The sequence below is a fragment of the Nothoprocta perdicaria genome, unplaced genomic scaffold, assembly GCF_003342845.1.
Source record: "Nothoprocta perdicaria isolate Ctin4 unplaced genomic scaffold, notPer1 scaffold_69, whole genome shotgun sequence".
NCBI classification, from domain to species: Eukaryota; Metazoa; Chordata; class Aves; order Tinamiformes; family Tinamidae; genus Nothoprocta; species Nothoprocta perdicaria.
Genome location: NW_020455965.1, coordinates 1,105,446 through 1,125,391, shown reverse-complemented (window position 1 = coordinate 1,125,391; position 19,946 = coordinate 1,105,446). Strand labels below are relative to the sequence as shown.

Genomic DNA, 19,946 nt, shown 5'->3' with positions numbered 1-19,946 from the left:
TTACAATATGCAAAACAAATGACTGGTTCCCTGACATCAATTTAAGTAATTTGGAGAAGAGTAAAAAAAGTATTAATTTTAAAGTGTTTGAAGGTAAATAAAGCTGTATACCTTTTACCCTGTTAGTAAGAATAACTGCAAGTGTATGATAGGGTACAATCAAGAGATGATTACTGACTGATGGTAAAAAGGATAGCAATAAGAATGGAAAAGAGCTTGAGTAATAGGAAGCTGGAGTGATAACGTGAGTTGGACTGTGTAAAACATGAGTTTCAGGGCCTTCAAAACTGCAAAATGCAAGTGCTAAGCACTTTGTTAGGGAAAGCTTTCCCATAGTAACTTGTCTGTTAGATGTATAGAGCCTTTTTCTCCAATTCATTCTGAAACTGTTTAAAAAAAATAAAAATGGAGAATAAGAGCAGCACTTTAGCTTGAAATGTTAATGATCTGTGTGACAAAAAGGGGTTTTGGTCACATCTGTTGAAAATGGGTTGAGATCAAATATTTATTTGCCTATTTTTCTCCAAAAGACTGATGAGAAGTCTACTGAAGGGCATCAAAGCAGAGAGCGTGATTGTCAAAAAACATGATGACAGCCCCTGTCTCTATTTTAGCTCTTCGTGGGGATGAGGCCAGGAGCTGGTGCAAGGGATCACCTGCTGCTGGGCTGGCCTGCTGGTAACTTGGGCTCATGCGCTGTGAAGGGGAGCAGTGATAGCCCCTGCTTAGGCCTTTATGTCTTGCTCAAGTGAAAGGGTTCATCAGGCTTTAAAAAAAAATAAGTGTGTGGGATGGGAAGTGGTGTCTAATTCTACAAAGCATATTTACTTTGTAATTAAATAAGCAGAGGGATGTGTGTGTGTATATAATGTTTAATCACAGTGGGCCCTGTGTAAGTGCCTGGTAATGTTTGTAAGTATCAGAATTACCCTCTGGTAAGTTGAGAACATTGTTATCTTACTGGTTGATAACATTGTCATTAGTTCAAGGCTTCACTTCAGCATTCAAGTAGATAGCTGGTTTTTACCTGATTTTGGATGTCTAGCTTGGAGTGTTATTGATTCCCAGCTTGAAAGGTGCATACTCTTATACCAACTGTAAAGAGAAAGTATTAGCAGATTTCTTTCTATTAATATGGCAAAAATCTAGTCATTACATAAGTTTTTATTTAACTTCTGGTCTGCTACTACATGTAGAATTGCATGTTTGATGTATTTGCTAGGCATTTATAGATATTTACACCCATATTTTTATAATAGGAGCTCTTATTTGAGCTACAGTACTGTTTTAGATTGAAGGGTACTTATATCTGGAAAACAACCTTGAAAAAAATGGATTACAGTAATCTTGTAAGGCACACCTTGTATTTTAAATTATTGTGATTTTCTTTGCTATCATGTGATCAAATACATAATAGTGGAGATTATTTTTATATACACACACATGTATACATAGAGAGTAAACACACAATCTGCTGACATGCATCAGCTTTAAAAAAAAATTGATGTGCCTTTATAAATGAATGCTGGAATTGTATAAAGACAGTGAATCTAATATCAAAGCTAATAAACAGCCTGTGGGTACATTAATGAAGAAAAGGCTATTTATGGAAATCAAGGCTATGGAAGAAATGGCTTTTTGCCTTCAAGGTTGCTTTTTGATTCTTTTTTTATCTTAGGAAAAAAAACCCAAAACCTGCTCTGTGCTTGAAAAAATATAATCAAACTGCTAATGTTAAACCTCAGGTTTGCTATATCATGGAATCTTATTACATTCATAAAAAGCAGTACAGCAGTTCATTAGGTTTGCAAATCTGCTGATTTCACATGGGGATAAAGGACTTCATGAAACCATTGTCAGAAATGACTGCTGGGTTGACCATAACAGGTTGCTTTTCAAGATTTTGCAGAAGAGAGATTAAATGAAGTACAAAATACAGAGACTCTGCATGATAATCTAAACAGTGCAACAGGAACCAAGTGATATTGCAAAGAGTAATATTAAGCATATTTGGAATCCTCTGTTAATGGCCTTGCATTCATATGACACTTGTTTAATGAATTGCATAGATATGCAGAGGAGAAATAACAAAAGCTAATCAGTTTTGTTTTATGTAAAGATGTTAATATGTAGATACTTGAGTACCCTAAGAAAGAAAGAATGAGTATTCTAATGATACATGTTGATGTTGTGTAAATTGCTCTGAGAAGAGGAGCTTCTGTAATCACTTCACTTCAAAAATGAATATGCTTAAGAAGAAAACAGGGCGACATAGCTGATATTATGCATCTGGATTAAAATTACTGTGAATTTGTGAATTGCCAGCTAACCTCAGATAGTTTCTCTAAAACTTGTCAGGGCTCTGCCAACTGGGAAAGCAATCCCAAACCATTCTCTAACACAAACATGTGAGGGGTAAGAATGACTGTAATGGCACATCCTGATTGAATATAACATGAAAGATCTTTAACTGGGGAAAACTGGGAGGCAAAGTGAGATTTCTGAGAGCTGGAGAGCTGCTTGGTATGTTTAGGATTGTGTGTCCCACCAGTGTCTTAAGTGATGATGACTTCTGTGTTGGATGGGGGAGAACTGAATTGAGGGGGGAAAAAGTTTGCTACGTTTAAATGAAAGGAGTATGCTGAGGGAATGTTTTCATGGTGCACTGCTGTGCAGAGCATGGCAGTTTTGCACAGAGTCCAGATCTTCTTTAATTTGAGTCAGCAGATATTGCTGGAGGCGCTGAAAGCCAAAAGTTAACTTGGAGGGAACTCCTGAGCCCTTTGAGCCATCTGCCTAATGTCTCGGGGTACTAAACAGGCTGCTCATAAGTGGCCAGCAAATAGGTGTGATTACACTGTGGAGGTTTGTATCAGCACCAGGCTCTTTGTTCTGTAATGCTCTTCAGCTTCTGAGACTTCTTTTTTTTCCCCCAAAATGCATTCTTTAAAAATACTGCTATTAAATATAACTTCAAGTGTTCTGTGCACACACAGCTATTCACCAGTTTCAGGCCATGTGTTGATTTCTCCAGAAGGGAAAGTCAATGAAGATTCTGGAAAGCAAGTTAGTCCTCTATCTGCTGGACACCCTCTTTATGTAGGAAGTAGTCTTTCAGGTCATACATAACAAGAAAATGCATCCCATTAGATGATGTAATATTCACCATCATATATGTAGCAATTTGCTCCAGGGGAGATAGAGCCCAAAGCTTGCAGCTGGGGGCCTTTTCACTTTTATACCATAAGTTTCACATATGTTTCCCGAGTTCATGAAGAAATGTAAAATTGGAGTAGCTCAGTAGTGAAACAGATGGTTGTTTGTTGTCTGCACCAGAAAAAGAAAAAAAATCTCAGTCTCCATGACCCTGGTGTAGCCTGGACTGAGTGGAGAGTCCTGTGTTGTACCTCCATCCCTCTACATAACATCTTACAGTGAAAAATGGTGAAGAGAGCCTCAGCTAAAGCTTATCCCTATTAGCAGTCACAGATATGTGTATGCTTCAGAATAATCTTAAAATATCTGGCATTATTTAAAAGCAAGCTACCAGTATTAAAATGCTGAAACAGGGAGTGTTATGACTAAACTGATTCCAGTATCAAAGGTAACTCAGCTAGTAGTTTAGTCAGAACCCTATATCACTTAAATGATCAATATGCCTGTTGTCTTTCTCAAACCGTATTCTGCCCGGGAAATTAAGAAATAAATGTGATCTTACTTCCAGACCTTTACTTTAGGTAAGAATGTAGTCAATAGTGCCATCCCAGCCATTTTTTTTCTATCTTTTTATCCCCTTTCCCAAACTCCTGCAGGATTTCTGTGGAAACAAGTTGAGCTGTGAGCATTGCTCTGCTGCCAGCTGGCTGCGATATTTCTTCTCTAAAAGTAAAGATCTTTCTAGCACATTGTGCTTTGTGTAATACAATAGTAATTTCAGGAAAAATGCTACTGCAGGGTGGTGTGTGCAGTCTTGGTTTAATTATTTATATGGTTATTAAAATATATGGACAAAATCCATGATGTTGAAGAGCTATTTTAATGTGGATGTTGCATCTGAAGGCATGTTCTGCTGCTACCTCTTGCAGTCCTCAGAGTCCAGACTTGTTCAGTTCTTGAAGGCTGCGGCTTCCCTGTTTTTCCAAGGGAAGAGTGGTGGTGTGGAGTGGGAGCAGGACTACAGGGCTCCCTGTTTGGCTGCCCAGGCTGCTGTTTACCCTGAGCACTGCATGGACTGAGGGAACAGTGAGGAAAGGGTCTCTGCAGCTCCTCCTTTCATCTTTATGGTGGAACTTCCAGCTCTCTGGAAGGCGGAGGTCCCTGCCTTTGCAAAGGAGGGGAACTGCGCAACAGATACCTCCCTTCCATTCCAGAACACAGGAGAAGAGCTGGGAATGCTTCCATAATCCTAAATGCTGGCTGTCTGCTAAAATAACAATCAAAAGAAGGAGCAGGCACTATCTTGAGCTCATTACATCAAGAATTTATACTGCAAAATGCTGCAATTATCTAGTGAGTGTATAAAATGATGTGTATAACAAAAAAGATCTCAACAAATATGGGTGAGTGCAGAAGGCACCATTGCATTTCAAAAACCTGTCAAAAAGCCTAATTTACCTAATATATTTAAATGAGCAGGTGAAAAAGGAAACCATTTCAGGAGAATTTTAATGCTAATATTCTGCCTTCAAGGAAGGGCACTGATGGAATTGGGAAAAGAACTGTATAACCCCTTTTCTTCCTCCTCCCCTTCCTAAAACTAATAATATAAAAATGAGCATGTTTGTTTTTTGCCAGTATTTTTTATTAGGGAAGGGAATTATAGTTTTCTTTTTTAAAAAAGATACAAACTATATAATGATACAGTGTTTCAAACAGATTTATAATATATACTCCTATTAACATGAATTCCTTATCCTCCTCTGCAGAAGCTGTTTTTCCACGCCAATCTGTTTGACCAGGTTATTAATATTATGTTGCATTTATATTTTATTATTTGTTAGGTAGAAGAAAGATGTACATATATAAATTTTTAACAATGAAATTACCTTACTGGGGTTTTATTTATTTATTTATTTATGCGGAGGTGGGAGAGAAGGAGAGAGAGAAATCTGTGCTACAGGGATGATTCTTTAAAAAGTTGTGTTAGTATATGTCTATACATATATAAAAAAAATCTTACTGCCTTTGATTTTTTTAATAATTTTTAAAATATGCCATGTCTTCCCCTGTGGTACTGAAAATAAAAGACATATTTTAGACCTGTAACCAAGTCCTATAAATAACTATATTTTTTTCTGCTATGTGCAGACATGTCTTCTGTACACAAATATGTTGCTAACATGTAAAAGAAAGAAAAGGCTGACTCCTAACTTAACTTGATGGCACATTCCCTGAAAATCATATGTTAAATTGAACTGATATGATACCCATTTAAAATAATGCAAAAAAAAAAAAAAAGAAAAAAAAGCTTGGTTTTATTTTTAAGTTGATATTGAAGTATTACTGAACACATTGAATTCCTTGTCCGTATCTCTTTCAAAAGACTTTCAAGTTTCATTTGAAAAATGTCTTTTTAAGGTGTTCAAATATACAAGTGTTCTGCTAAAAATTCAAAGATGTTGAGAATTAAAATAGATACTCATTCTTGAAAAGTATTCTGATGTTTAAAGAAGATAGAATACTGTTTTACTTTGTTCTTTAATAGTGGTATTTAAATACTAAGCATGCCTAAGTTGTAATGGCATACACTTTCATTCATAAAAACTAGATTTCTTTGTGTATGTTATTTTATAATACTATTGTCACTCTCTGAACCCATGATTGATTTTAAGGGTATAAATGAGTCTAGCCATTTCCTTTATTATTTAAAAAGTGTGTGTATATGTATTTCTTAAATCTGAAAACATTTTTTTTGTAAAAGAAGTGGACTAATTTCTTTCTATGGGAAGATGTATGTGTCCATGATCATGCTACACATTCCCCTTCAGCACATAGTTACTAAAGCTGAAGATCAAATGTTAAAATTAAAGTTTTATTTATTTTAGTGGGACAGTAAAAGCAGAAGTACATTTATAACAATTATAGGCCAAAACTTGTATTTAATTTGTATAATACAATGGTAATCTAATAAGTTCCACTTAATAGATGGTGGTAATGTTCTAAGTCTGTGATTACTGAATCCTTGGGTGCATGGATTAGTTTAAGGGATTAAGAAAATCAAGTTACTTGACAGCTGACTTTAAGGTAGTTGCATGTTCTGCCCCTCTCCTGGGGAATTCTTCCTGTTCTGTAAACTGAAATAGATTGAAAACTCCATTTTTTTTCAATTTTCAGGAAAAAGAAAAAAAGATGTTGTTAAGCAGTGATGAGAATGACCCTTCCAAAAGTATATTTAGTAAAAAATTATCTAGTTACTGTTTCTCTCAACTCCTTTTATAGGTGATCTTCTCCCAGATGCTGCATTGGCTTTGGCAGGAAGGCTCTGCCTGATGTCCCTCGTGCTGTGACGTTACAGCATGAGGGGCTGAATGGGTGCGTGGTGGAAGGATGTCCCTTGGCCAGCATCGTGTGTTGTTGCAGTGTCACAGCACGTTGACACCCCAGCAGCTCCCTGACACCCACGTGTCTTCTGTGCCTGAAGCTCTCAGTCCATCCGCTCCCTGATTAGCCTCGTAGATAGGTCTGAAATGATGAAAGTTCCTATGGATAGGGCTTGCTCCGAATTTGAGAGGAATGATCCTCTCAAAGGCTAGAGAGAATCCAGGTGAAAATGCACAGCTCTCTAGTTTTTAAGGATAAAGAATCAGTATGCACTTAGTGAATATACGAGTCTTGCAATACTTTTCTCTGTCCAAGTGCTTATCAAGTGGATGTAAATATTTTATTGCCTATCTGCTCTTAAATGCACAGTTGCCTGGATGCAGTACACATATAAAAGTGCTAATTGCGTAGCTAGCAGTGTTCTGTCATGTCAGAGTTAGGAGGGTAACTTAGAGTACATGATATATAACACTGAACTTTTAGGTTTTAATTTCCCAAAGTTAATCTAAACCCTGCTGTTTAGAGTTTGTTTACCGCCTTTCCCCAGGCACATGCATGAAACTGCTGTTGATATTAATGACTTAAAATTGCCAGCACATTTGAAAATCAGAACACTTGAATTTTAGTTCTTATATATGCATGAAGAAAAATCTAAGATAACAATTAAAATTGTTAAAATAGAAGAGTCAAACTGAGGACATTGTGGTTATTTTGATTTAAAGTATATATTTTTGTGAGAATTCTTTTAGTTTTCTATTCCTAATAGACTCTTTTGTGTTCCTCTTTGTTTAAAATGATGGTATGACTTGTAATGAAGTGGCTTTACTGTTGACATTAAACACTAATGGTCTTTTAATGATACCTTAATGTGATCTCTGAGGACTTGTACTGAAATAATTTTACCTTTTCCTATTTTTATTCCATAATGGACTGTAGCAGTACAATTTAAAATCTCCTTAAATATTTCATTGATTTGTGAAAAGTATCAATAATTAAGCTACCATTCTGTCAAATAGAGGAAATATAACAAAAGATTTCTAGAATATTTAGTATTTTTCATAGCTAAATATTCTGTCTCACCATTAATAGGGTACCAGTTGATTTTACATGATTTTGTCAATATCACTAAATAATAAAAAAGTGTATATTGAGTTTGTTTGCCTTCCAATTAGGAATAAGAAAATTTCTCTTGATACATCGTTTTTTGTGTGTCTGTGTGGCTCTGAAGCTAGATGTGTTACAAAGATAGATTGCTACTTGTTACACCTTGCAAATAGCATGAAAAAAAGTTGCTATTCAACTTAGTTATTTTGGGATAGCCCCAGGTGTTAGAATGGAAATAGCTCATTATAAATTGGGCTCAACTTTAGCCGAAACAAGAACACGAATAGATCTATTACAATAAAAATAAAGTTTACAAGGAATCGCTGTGTCATGAAAGCACTCAAATAGAAATGTAATTGGTAGTTTTTGAAGTTTTTAGCTGGATTTTCATGTGTGTGACCTAACAGGTGAAGACTTTGCTTGTTCATACTCCACAAGCTTGTTCATGCTTGTTCATCAAACTTGTTCCCACTCCCCTGGTTCTATTTCAGTTCTCAACATACCTTTTCTTAACAGAGATTATGAATTTGCATCAACATCCTTTATAAAGAAAAACTAATTTTGATCTGTTAAGTTTATGGAGGTAACACGACTTATTTCTGAATATCTGTGTAATAGTGTGTTGGTTTTTGTTTTAATCAAGAGCTTATGACTGATCCTAATAATCTGTTATTTCTTGTTCCAACACTTGTTTGCATGTCAGTTGTGTAGGTCAAACGCTGCTAAATATTTACAAAATTGTATGTATGTCTACTATTAACCAGCTCAGAAGTGAAGGCTTCCCTGTGAGAAGGGTGTGAAAAGCTGGAGAATTGAGCTTGTTTGCCCATATACTTCACGTCACCAATTGCAGAAGGATTTTGAAAAACATCCAAGGGAAGTCACTCCTTGTCCTACCTTCCACGTTATCCTCCTGTGATTCCAGACATGGTAACATCCAAGAAATTACAGTAGGGATTCACTGGTTATGGTGCTCTGTTTACACTTGCCTGTTCTCATATCGAGGGGGAATAAGGTTAATTTATTTAATCTGTTCTATGAATTTAATCTGTTCTATGAAAAATGTAGTACACAGAGTTAACTTTAGCCTTTGCTACAAAGGCAATATATAGCTTAATTTAAAATTCTTTTATGGAAATTTCCAAGAGAGATTCCTCAATCCTGTTCAATTTCTTTTTCTATTCAGTTAGCTTCTTAGTGTCTTGTTTATGTTAAGAATATCAGTTTAATTAAATCGGCAGTGACAAATTGACTAGTTTGTCAGCTTTGTGACTTGAGAGACTCCCGTATAGGCTGTATTAATTATGCATAGTTACAAAACTCCAGCAAACTGATATATTTTAAAAATAACTTGTTTTCAGATTTCACTGATTAGATCTTTCTTGTTGTGCTACACTTTAGGTTTTAGAGTATGCTATATTTATTCCCAAGAGCAGACAGCCAATAAACAAGCTTAGATCAAGTGTAGTTGTTCTGATTATTAAAGCTTTTCCAAAACACTCCTGTGTTGCGTATAAGCAGATGGGCTTATTTGTTTACCAAATTCTGTTTTAGTTCTCTTGACTCCTCCCTTACAAGCTGAAAATTTCAATATTTTTATCTTAATCTATTAATGTTTTCTTAAAATATATTTTTAAAAAAAGTTGCCAACTCAAAATACACTCCGGTTAAATTTTTATTTTCCTTTAGCAAAAACAGCTGAATGAAACTCTGGTATCAACTTACGGACTTTAGTTTGGGGAAAGAGCAACTGAGCTTCTGCAGGAGGGAAGAATAAAAGTAAAACATGCTGTGTAATTGGAAACATATTTCATGGATGTACTTTGTTGCTACTAAGATTCTTAAAACAATATAATAACTTATGTCTTTATCATCTCAGGCTGAGTTAATATTGTCTTTCAGCTGGAGTGCACCACTTTCTATGCAGTTTTTTGGGAAGTGATGGTAATAGGCCACAGAAATGCATGTTGTTTTGTAGCTGTCATTGATTCTTTTGAGTATTTAAAGAGTCCCTCAAATCCTCCTCTTCCTATTACACAATTTATGTACAGAAGAGAAAAAAAAAATGGAGCAAATAGCAAGAGCCTCTTTCTGCTATGGAGATCAATTTTTTCTGTAAATCATCTCCTTATTTTAGGGAAAACGTTTTGGGAAAGGCATTAGCATCTGGAGTAAAGCCAGCAGAATCTGAACCAATGTGAACTTGTACCAGAGGAAGTGTAAGTAAGGGTGAGAAAGATAATGTTACAGCAGCGACTTTGTGGGCAGAAAGCTGCATCTGTTGTTATGTTTAATAGTTTTCCTTAGGCTTGCAAGGTGCTTCTATCTTTATTTTTTTAATAGAGTGGCTAGTGCAATGAGGTATGTTTCAGTTCTTTGACACTGTTTTGCACTTAGATATAATAATCTAGGCATTTAAGTGCATATAACTATCCAAAGTTTAAGCATTTAAAAAAAATCTTGTATATAAATTCTTGTATTTAAAAAAATCTTTGAATTTTTGTAATAGTAATCTTAACAACTGAATTGTGCCTTGTATAAAATCATTGTTTCATTTGTCCTTATTCTGTTTTGGTCTTGCTTTCAGACACAGGAATATCCTAGCTGCGGTTGTTAGCATGTATTTTCATAACTCTTCAGAAATAATGATGGTGGCTTCTTTAAATGCATTTTCAGTGGTTCTTAAAAGATGCAAATAAGTTTGAGCTGGACACCTGAGCATTTTTTATCACCTTACTCAATTCTGGGTAGAAATGTTTCTTTATTCTTCTGGTTTTTTATTATTCTTCTCAGTGTACATTTTCTTTCACATCTTGTTTTCTTGTTTAAAATATTAGACTTGCAACTTCAATAGTTACTCAAAATTTTTGAGTAACTATTTTGAGTAGCAAAATACTTACTTTGCTTGAGTAGCAAAAAACTTACTTTTGGGTAAGTTGCTGCAGTTCAAAGATAAACAAATGAATATTTTCTGGGTAAAATAGGAAAAGATTCTATTTGTTTTAGTTTTATTCATTGTCCTAGACTGTACAGAATGCACTTTGCCAAATTCAGAAGGGTGCCAAAATCTCACTTAGAGTCGATTCCTTGACCCATAACTTACCATAGGATTTCTTCTTAATGTTATTGATGCTTTTGTGACTGAGAAATATTGGTTCTTGGAGGTCTTTCTGTAGGATATCTTCATTTGTGTGCACTGCTATAATTAAAGCCAGTGATACTCTCCTCCCACGTAGTTCAGTTCTGTGAACAAAGTAGAACAAAGCTGTAACTTTCAGATAGTGACAAGTGCTTGGGTTTTGGATTGGTTTGGTTGATATTTTTTTTAAATGAAAGGCAGTTGTGACATTGCAACTTCACTAATACTTAAGCTCACCTGTGAGGCATTTTTCTGCTTCTCTCTAGTTGTGTGTTTCTGGTCCCTTAGGATCCATTTCCACATAATTTCCTTCCATCCGTCCTTGCTGTGCTGCTTGGCAGCTGTTATGATGACAGGGAGGCTCTGTAGTTTAGGCTGGCCAGAGCTTCACGAGGCGATTTGGCAGCCCGGGTACTTTCTGGAAGTCTTTAAATATATCATTGCATTTATTTGAAGTTATCACTGAGTTGCTGGTAAAAATATATTAAAAAAAATGTATATTATGGCTTTATATTATTGGCACTGGCAGTGTAATAGTTTAAATACTCTAAAATGAATTCTATTTCAAGTTCAAAACAGAGAAGCTAGTTTAACAGAACTCAAAATACTGAATTTAAAGCAAAGAATAGAGAAAGAAAATCAAAAGATATATATGCTAGCCCTGCTTTAGAATTTTTTTTATGTGATCTTGTCCAAATAAAATTGTTATTTTTAAGTGCAAGATAGTTCTGGGAAGTCAGCAGAGTGGATGTTTTCCTTTAATACAGGATGATGTTGATGCCCTGATAACCACAGCAGTCATAAGGCTCCTTTCCCTGCCTCCTGTAATTAAATTTATTCCTTCTGCTTTAACTCAGCCTTCGGATTTATCAGTATTAAAGCTTGTTGGAGTGTATTTATAGCAGCGGCTTTACTGTTTGCAATTCAGTTTTCATTCTACCGATTAGCTTCTAATAGTGCTTCTAATCAAGCTAACAGGTTGTCTGCAAGTGAAGCAACTTTTGAAATGTTTCTGCGTGAATAAAACACCCTAAAATGTAAGAGCAAACTTAATAAAACTTAATATCAATGTACTGTTCTCTTTTCTCGTAAAGAGAAGATTTTCCACTCGTGAGTTTGATAAAGGTATTTTAAACACTTCAACATTAAACTTTTTGATAAAGTATCAAGTGAAACCTGATGCGACTACCTGCCTTAGCTGATTACATTTATTCCACAGTAGCGAGGGGGGAATCAAAATACAAACTCTTAAACAAATATGAAAGAAAGCAGAAGTATGTCTCTCTTTTGACTTGTCATATACATAGGACTAGTGGCTAATAAGATAATCAGTTCTTTTGAATTGATTTTGATTTGTATCTGCTGCAAATAAAGAAGCCACTGGAAATATGGGAGTGCTTTTTTAAATGATAATGTTAACATTCACTTCTTGTACCATGTCTAGATTAGGAAAATAGATGCCAATCAAAATATGTTCCCTAGCAAGTTTTTGAATGCTCCTGGAGCAAATGTTTCAATGCACTTGCAAATGTGCTAGCTGTCTCTGGCTTTGCAGAATTCTGCTGTAAAGGTCTTTATTGGGATACTTGGTTTAGACATTGAACTGATATGACTACAATGCCAGGAATTAATCCCTTATTTGGATGCTCAGTAAGTTAAAAGCCTTTATTCAGTGTACCTGTGGCTACTCTTTGCCAAAAGCTTATGTTCTCTCTGCTTTCTTTCCAAGGTAGTATTTATTATCTTCACCTGCCCAAAGTGCTTTATTTTTAAGGACTATTTTTTGAAAGCTTTTAGTCAGAAATGGTTTCTAGATGCATATAATCTATAACATATCTCTTCTTTTATATTTTTTAGCTGCTTTTATCAGTTTTGATCTTTTGATCTCGAAGGTGGTGAGGTCTGGCTTTGTTACCTAAAATGCTGGTTGCAATATTTCAACTATATTCATAAACTATATATATATATATATATATATATATATATAAGAGAAACTTCTCAAAAACCTATATTTCCAAATATTGGTGCAGATGTGAAAGAGTCATGGAATTAGGAATTAGAACATGCCAAGGAGAAGGTAGAAAAGAGGACTTTATTAGAGAGACTTCTAGTGTAATGTTGGCACTTGGCTATTTGTACTTGCCCTTCTATCAATCTGAGCAAATGACTCTGTAATGCACAGTATTATATAAAAGAAAATGAAAGTTGTCAATAGAAGATTATAGAATGTCAGTAGAAGAAATGGAATATGTAATACTTGATACACCTACTAAGGAAGGTGTATATCTCAGACAGTCTATACTTAATGAACTGTTTCTCCTACCAAGTATTTTTTTATATTTTCATATTTTTCATATATCTTCATATATGTAGGAGATCAGAGTCTGCTTTAAAGGTTTGTATTACCTAAAGCTCAGCAGCCTTTAATGTTTAAAGTATAGCTTTCTAAATCTTAGATATTCAATGTCATTAAAAGAAATCTTATTTTGAGGTTAATGCATTTTAAATTGTAGCATTTCAGTCTTTGGTTTCAGCTTCAAGCTCTTCTTAGAAACAAAATCCTTTCCTGGAGTCATATTTAGATGGCAGAAAGAATGAGTTTGTGATCTTCTTTTGACAAAAAAGAGTTCTGAAAATCTGTTTCACTTTGTGCTATTTGCAAATTCTGCTTATTCTTCTGCTTCCATATCTCCTGTCAATTTTGTAAGTAGTCAGATCTTGTGCTGCTCTAGTCATCATAGTATCACAGAACCTTTCAACAAGGCATAATATTATTAATAACATACAAATTTTTTCTTGTTCTCCATCTTTGAGAGAAATGTGTGCATTAGTATGTGTGTTTTCATTTGCCTTTTTCTTTGATTCACATTCTTGTTTGGAAGGGAAGGAATGATCAATCAACACTCGATTGAACTGGAAAGTTTTTAGTCGCTTTAATTCCTGCAGATCCTTACCACTATCTTGCAATGACCGTTTAAAATTTTTCTTCTGAAACACTGGCTATATTATAACCTACTTCCATATACCTTGCGGAGTTGCCATTGCTCTAAACCTGTTGATTAGTGTCTGCTATTTCTTTTTTCCTTAGTAGAGAACATCTAAGTTCAGGCATCACATTGGCATCTCTTCTGGGAAGTGGAGTATTTAGTGAACTCTGCGAGTGACTTCCATGTAGTCTTTCAAAACCCCTTTCTAGTTTTATTGTTCAAACTTATTTTGAGCTAGTATATGAAAAAAGCAAGGCAAAAAAGACTTGAGATGCTCTGAGAACGTGGACTTGTTTGCTGCTTTGAGGTGACCTTTAGGCTGTGAATCATCTTTCCTCCGTGACACAGTGCTATAGGTTATGTATTTGTAGGCCCAGACGGGTGTTTATAGCTTGAGAAGGACACTTTCTGTTACCGTGGCACCTTCGTAGTTCATGCCCCCTCCTAGGGGAAAGTGTATAGTTTGCTCTTTAGCTGTCTCGTTTTTGGTTCTCTGAACCCAATTTTGTTTCTTCGTATTTGATGGCTCTACTTTACCTGACCTTTTAAAGGCATGCCTATATGTCTGCGAGCAATTGCAGAGGAGCCAACTGTAAATATCAAACACCTGAGCTGACTCCTGTCCTGGGTATCAACTCTTGGTGTTGGTAGCTGGAGTGCTGGAAATGCCCTGGGTGGGAGGGAGTCGTGAGCTGTGCTTGTCACAGCTGCTTCTAGTTGGCTCTGAAGCAGCTGAAAGCAACGCAGGCCCAAACCTCAGCTGGAGCACCTGGCACCTCTGCTCAAATGTATTTAAGAGTGGCTGGTGGCAGGAGCAACAAGGGATTTGGAGGGAGGTGCATGAGGGTGAGGCGGAAAGATGTGTGAAAGGAGATGTGTGAAGAGATACCTGGAGAGATGCACTTGGAGGAGAGAGAGGAGGTAGGTGGAAGGGGAAACACTTGGAGGTATGGAATGGAAGTGCTGTCCTGGGAGAAGATGCCCTGTGATCAAGGGTAGGGACTGGAGCAGAGGAGCAGTAAGGAGGAAGACCTGCTTGGAGACATGAGTAGGAACCCAGGAGCAGCAGAGAGAAACCCCAAGACAGTGGCCCCAACCTGTTGTGCAGCCGGTCACCGATGGGATTTAGGAGTCTGTGACTAAAGGCTTGGAAGTGGGAGAAGAGGTGTTTGAAGCTGAGTTTCGGGAAAGGTTTTCCCATATTTTTAATTGTTGGAGTTTTCTTCTTTTCTTCATTCTCTCTTTTTTTTTCCTCTCAACACCTGAATCAGTAATTTAATTTATTGCCTGTTAACACAAACATTTAATTATGTGAGATTCTCTGAGTTGAGACTATTTTGCCAGCAGCTCTGCCCTGATTCTTGAAGGTGTTCTAGCACAGTCATTACCTCAGTGAAAAAAGCCGATAGAAAGTGTAGCAGTAGAGATAAGTGTGTTATTTAATACATATTCCTTTAAGCTTAGTTGGTTGCATTGTTGTTATGAGTAAATAATTTGTTCCTTCTCACAAAATTGAGGAAAATACACAGCATTAGGCATGCACTTTCTCACTTATGAACTATTTTTTTTTAATTTAGGTGGAACGAAGCAGCACTGTTGAACTTGCTTCACTTTATCCTTCATGTGAAAATTGGATTTTCATACTTAATCACTAAAACATGACAGAAAAAAAAATCTAAAGCAGGAACCACCTGTTTTTCCTTTCATCTTGGTTCATTCATTAGCTTCTTCATATTAAAAGCCCTCTAAGATACAATTAACCCTCCCCCGCCTTTTTTTAAATACTGTGAAGCTTGAAATGATCATTAAAACTCATTAAAGCTGAGAAACTTATTTTCAAAGGCACTTTAATATTAAATTTTCCTGATTTCTTTTCTTGTGCTTATGGTGGGATACTTAGGATGCAGCTATCGTGGTTACAGTGTTAACTAGCTATTCAAGTGATTAACAATAATTAGTTGCTTATCACTGCAGAACTATAATCTGCTTTACAAACTTTGACATAATTTTCTGTAATGAATGTTGTCTTCTGACTGTGGGCTACTCTCCTAACGATGTCATCAGCAAGTCCTTTCTGTCCACTGAGAAGAAAATCTGATTGACGATAAAAGACATTACTCGAAGGCCTGGGTATTTTTCCTCTCCAAGTTCTCTTGTGTTAGTGATTGTGCTGTTGCAAAAAGAAAGCAAATGCTTAAGTTTTCTAATTGGTTGAATTATTTTTAATATCTTTTAAAATGCACAGACATGCAGTCAGTTTTGTATTAACACTGACTTCCCTGCTATTGCCTGGATATAAGTAAAGGCTGCATTTAGTCTCATTTAAAATGGAAAAAAGCAAGATATTTTTCGGTTTCTGTAAACTGTGCAGCCTAGTGCAGACATTATGCAAGCAATAGTCCTGGACTTTAGTTGCCGATTACAATAGAGAATATTTGGAAGAGATTTCCAAGCTCATAAGCAGTATTGCTTGAAAAACATATGCCTTTGAGGGATGAAAATGATAGTGACTAATCACAAAGAGTTTTAGAAATGTAATGGTGACTTTAAAGCAATGAACTAACTGCCAAGGTTTTAGTTTGTGACTAGAAAGACAGTAGAAGTGTCATGAAACGCAACTAAACTGTTCACTTGACCTCTCCCACTAGTATTAGTGGTAAGAAGTTGAGGTTTATCTGGTATGATTGTAGCATTTAGTATAGTTTTTTAGGCAAATTTAGTTAGCAGATGTAATAGTGTGTTACACAATCATAAGATATAGATATAATCTAGCTTTTATCGAAACAGAATAGGGAACATAATGTTGATAGCTTATTATGCCACAAAATTGAGCTTAGTGGATCTTTATGTGAGTTATTTGCTGCTAAATTTTCTAATTTTGTCTTAAAGCTATGGCAAAAGGAGTACTGCAACAGAATGTGCTTCTGGTTATTGTGAACCACATTTGGTAAATGAAATTGCAATTAAAATTAGTTGTTCTATTTTCTAAAATGCAATTTTGAAAATAATTGCTGTCTTTAAAATAATGGACTATTTGGACTCTTTGTGTTCTGAAAGCACTAGTTCTTATATTTTTATATACTTATCTTTCTTAAAATTTTAGATAATGAGTAGAATGGGATTTTAAATGCTCGGTGTCAGTCTAACTCCATCCAACAGAAGGTAAAAAGCCAAAAGCCTGTCCTCATCAAACCCTGCGTGATGATGCTCTTAACTTGTCTCTTCAGTGAAGCTAAGGAGTTTTAAAAAGTTATTAATTCAAAGCCTGATAATAGCATATAAGGAGGTATATAAGCTCCAGTCATCTGGGGTTCCTTTCATTAGAAAGCAAAATATAATAGAGGAAATAATTTTGTAAGCAAAATGTGTTAGTGAGGAAATTGTTCAGATATAACAATATGCAGACGTAGGATGGAAATATAAACGGCAAAACATAACATGAGTTGCTATTGATGATAATTCAGGCATTTCAAGAAACAATAAAAGTCATGTGAAGATGTATTACTATTGATTCCTGCCTTATTAATAAAATAACTTTATTCTAATAGATCGTGCAACTATAGTTTAAAGGCTATGACTTTGAAAAGCCAAATTGTCTCAACTAAAATGGTTTGTTGTAATTATTTTTCATGGCATTGGAAACAAATAAGATTCTTGCTTATTAAAATTATTTTTATTCTTTTTTAAGGTGTGGGATGCTGTAGATGCAGGCTGCTGTTTAAAAACATATTCCTGTCACTCCTGTGCTGTTCGAGCTGCCCAGTGGTCGTCTTGTGGAAGAAGAATTCTTAGTGGGGGCTTTGATTCCATGCTTCATCTATCAGATGTTGAAACAGGTAAAGATCACACAGGAATATGCTTTAGCCCCCTTTGTATGGTTTTTGAGGGCAGCTAGCTTTGGAGCTTGTTAACCTTACTCCTCCTCCTGAAAATAAAGGTAAATTCTCCACTGATAAAAGTCATAATTCTTGAAATATACCCTTATTAGAAAATAACATGGCAATTTAAGATATTGAAGAAGTACAGGGTACCTTTGCTTTAATTATCACATGTAATTGTTTGACACTGCACTAATGATCATTCCGGAATATAATCTTGTGTATTTTTTGTCCAACCCTGTCATGAACATTCATTAATGTGTTTAAATTGATTCTTCAGGTTGATTTCAGTAACACTTGCACATAAGCATAACTTAAATGTAGACTTGTTTTTTATCCTTTTATTAGGTTTGGGTTTGTACATATAAGCCTTTTGCTGAAAAGGACATTAATTAGGAGTGTGGAAACTTAAATTTTCATATGAAATCTTGAGGCTGGATCTTTGTTTTAATGTAGTCTTCAATTTGACTTGGAATTTGATTGTTGTGCCCTTAAGTGATTTTTTTTTTTAGGGACTGCATTTTCTCATGTTTCTGTAACAAAACAAATTGATTCCATCAATTATATTTCTTATATGAGTTTTAAGTATTGATACGGTGGCATTCATTGCAGTTTTAATAGGTTACATCTGTATAAGAATAAATGCAAGATAAGATCTAAAAATGTCAACTGAAGAGATGCAATCCTTTTTTTATACTTTATTTTTAAACTTTTAAATCCTGCAAATTTGGAATTTTGTATGAAAAAACTATGAAAGAATATTTTACAAAAATGACAAGTATTTTTGTTTAGGAGGGATTTCTGCTCTGTAAAAATAAAGAAAAATAAAGAAATATGCAAGTATCTGGGGAGCCCCATCAAATTGCTGGGAAAGCGTCCAAGAAAATTTATGAAAATTGTTTGTAGCAAAAGCAGTGTTCTTCATGTTCTAGGAACTGATTTTTTTCTTCAATGTTTGTCATGAAATAAGACTTTAAAATCAAAGATGGCTGTAAGGGAGCTGTTATAATTAGAGAATGTAAAACCTATGTTGCAATTATGGAAAATTGATGTTTTTGGAATAGTCCAGCTTTATAGCAGTGTTATCTGGCGTAGTAGTACCATGTAAGGGTACTATAGGAAGACAATTCTATAGACTTTATCTTTCATTTTCAGGCTCACTGCGGCAATCTTTTCATTTATATTTTTATGTAAAACAAGATTTTACTAACCAAAATGAATTGAGTTTTGAATACCATGCTCACAAATCAGAAACAGAATTGTTTTCTTCATTAGTGGGATTTAAAACAGGTTTATTTTTTGTGTTGATGATGTGTGAGTATAGACTATTGGTGTATGTCCATTCATGTATTTTAATTTTAAGTTATTGGAGGTAACCATCTAGAAACGGAATAACCCTTTGGATTTGATTTTCCCTAGTGTTTCATTTACTAGTCTAGTGTTTCAGACAATTGTAACAGTATCTATAGAAAATAATTAAACAAATCTGACTCTGAGTTATCTAGTACTCCTACTTTAATAAGTTGCTTATGTAAGGACGAAATGAATGTTGAATAATTCTTGATGGTACTAGATATTATTGCCTTATTTCATGGGCAGAGGTTTTCCTGGAGCTCCTGCAAATACTGTTGTAATGTTATGTTTGGACCAGATTTTGAGTGTTAGAAACCTGATTCAGAAAAATGTGATATGAATGATAGAGATTTTATTCTAATTCCATACACATTCAGCTCAGTTCAGCTACTTTTTTCCCTGTTAGAAAGTTGCTGTTTTTTCACACAATTCATTCAGTTCTTTCAGAGAAAGAGGGCAAGCAGTTTGCTTCTGGAATCCAAATCAAGCTGATATAAAAAGCCTCATTTCCATTTGAAAAACACCAGGGCAGCTATAAGATTTTGATTTACTTAAGTTCACAGAATCATTCATTCCTTCTCGCTCTTCATCAGTGCTGAGATGATTTCTTCTTTGATTAAACCTTCAAATAGATGTCAGAGCTGTTTCTTCACAAAGGAGACTTTTTAGACTTTGGCCTTAATTACTTTTCATTGCTAGGCTGAGCCAACTACCTGTGTGTTTAAATGCACACTGATAAGTAAGTGCACACTGATAGGATTGTATAAACAGTACCATCTTCAGTGAGTAGTTTGGCTCTAAACTCATCTTCTGCTCTCCTGGTTCATTTTTTTTTCTCGTCATGCTTCTTCCTGAGCTCTAATCTGTCTCATCTTTGTTTTCGGTGTAGTTCTTATGTGTTACATCTGTGTTGTAGCAATTGTTATCATCTCTTCCACCAAAATA

At 35.2% G+C, this 19,946-nt stretch overlaps 1 protein-coding gene across 2 annotated transcripts in view; it reads left to right on the top strand.

Annotated features, from left to right (window-relative positions):
- WDR25 (WD repeat domain 25) overlaps nt 1-19,946 on the top strand; it is a 52,873-nt gene that overhangs the window by 13,235 nt on the left and 19,692 nt on the right. Inside the window, exons 1-2 of one of the 2 annotated variants that reach the window (XM_026050454.1) lie at nt 14,643-14,691; nt 17,459-17,606. In XM_026050454.1, the coding sequence (XP_025906239.1) occupies nt 14,644-14,691; nt 17,459-17,606 (196 nt within the window). In that variant the 5' untranslated portion in view covers nt 14,643. Of the gene's footprint in view, nt 1-14,642; nt 14,692-17,458; nt 17,607-19,946 lie in introns of those variants that run through there. The other variant, XM_026050453.1, reaches the window with a different exon arrangement.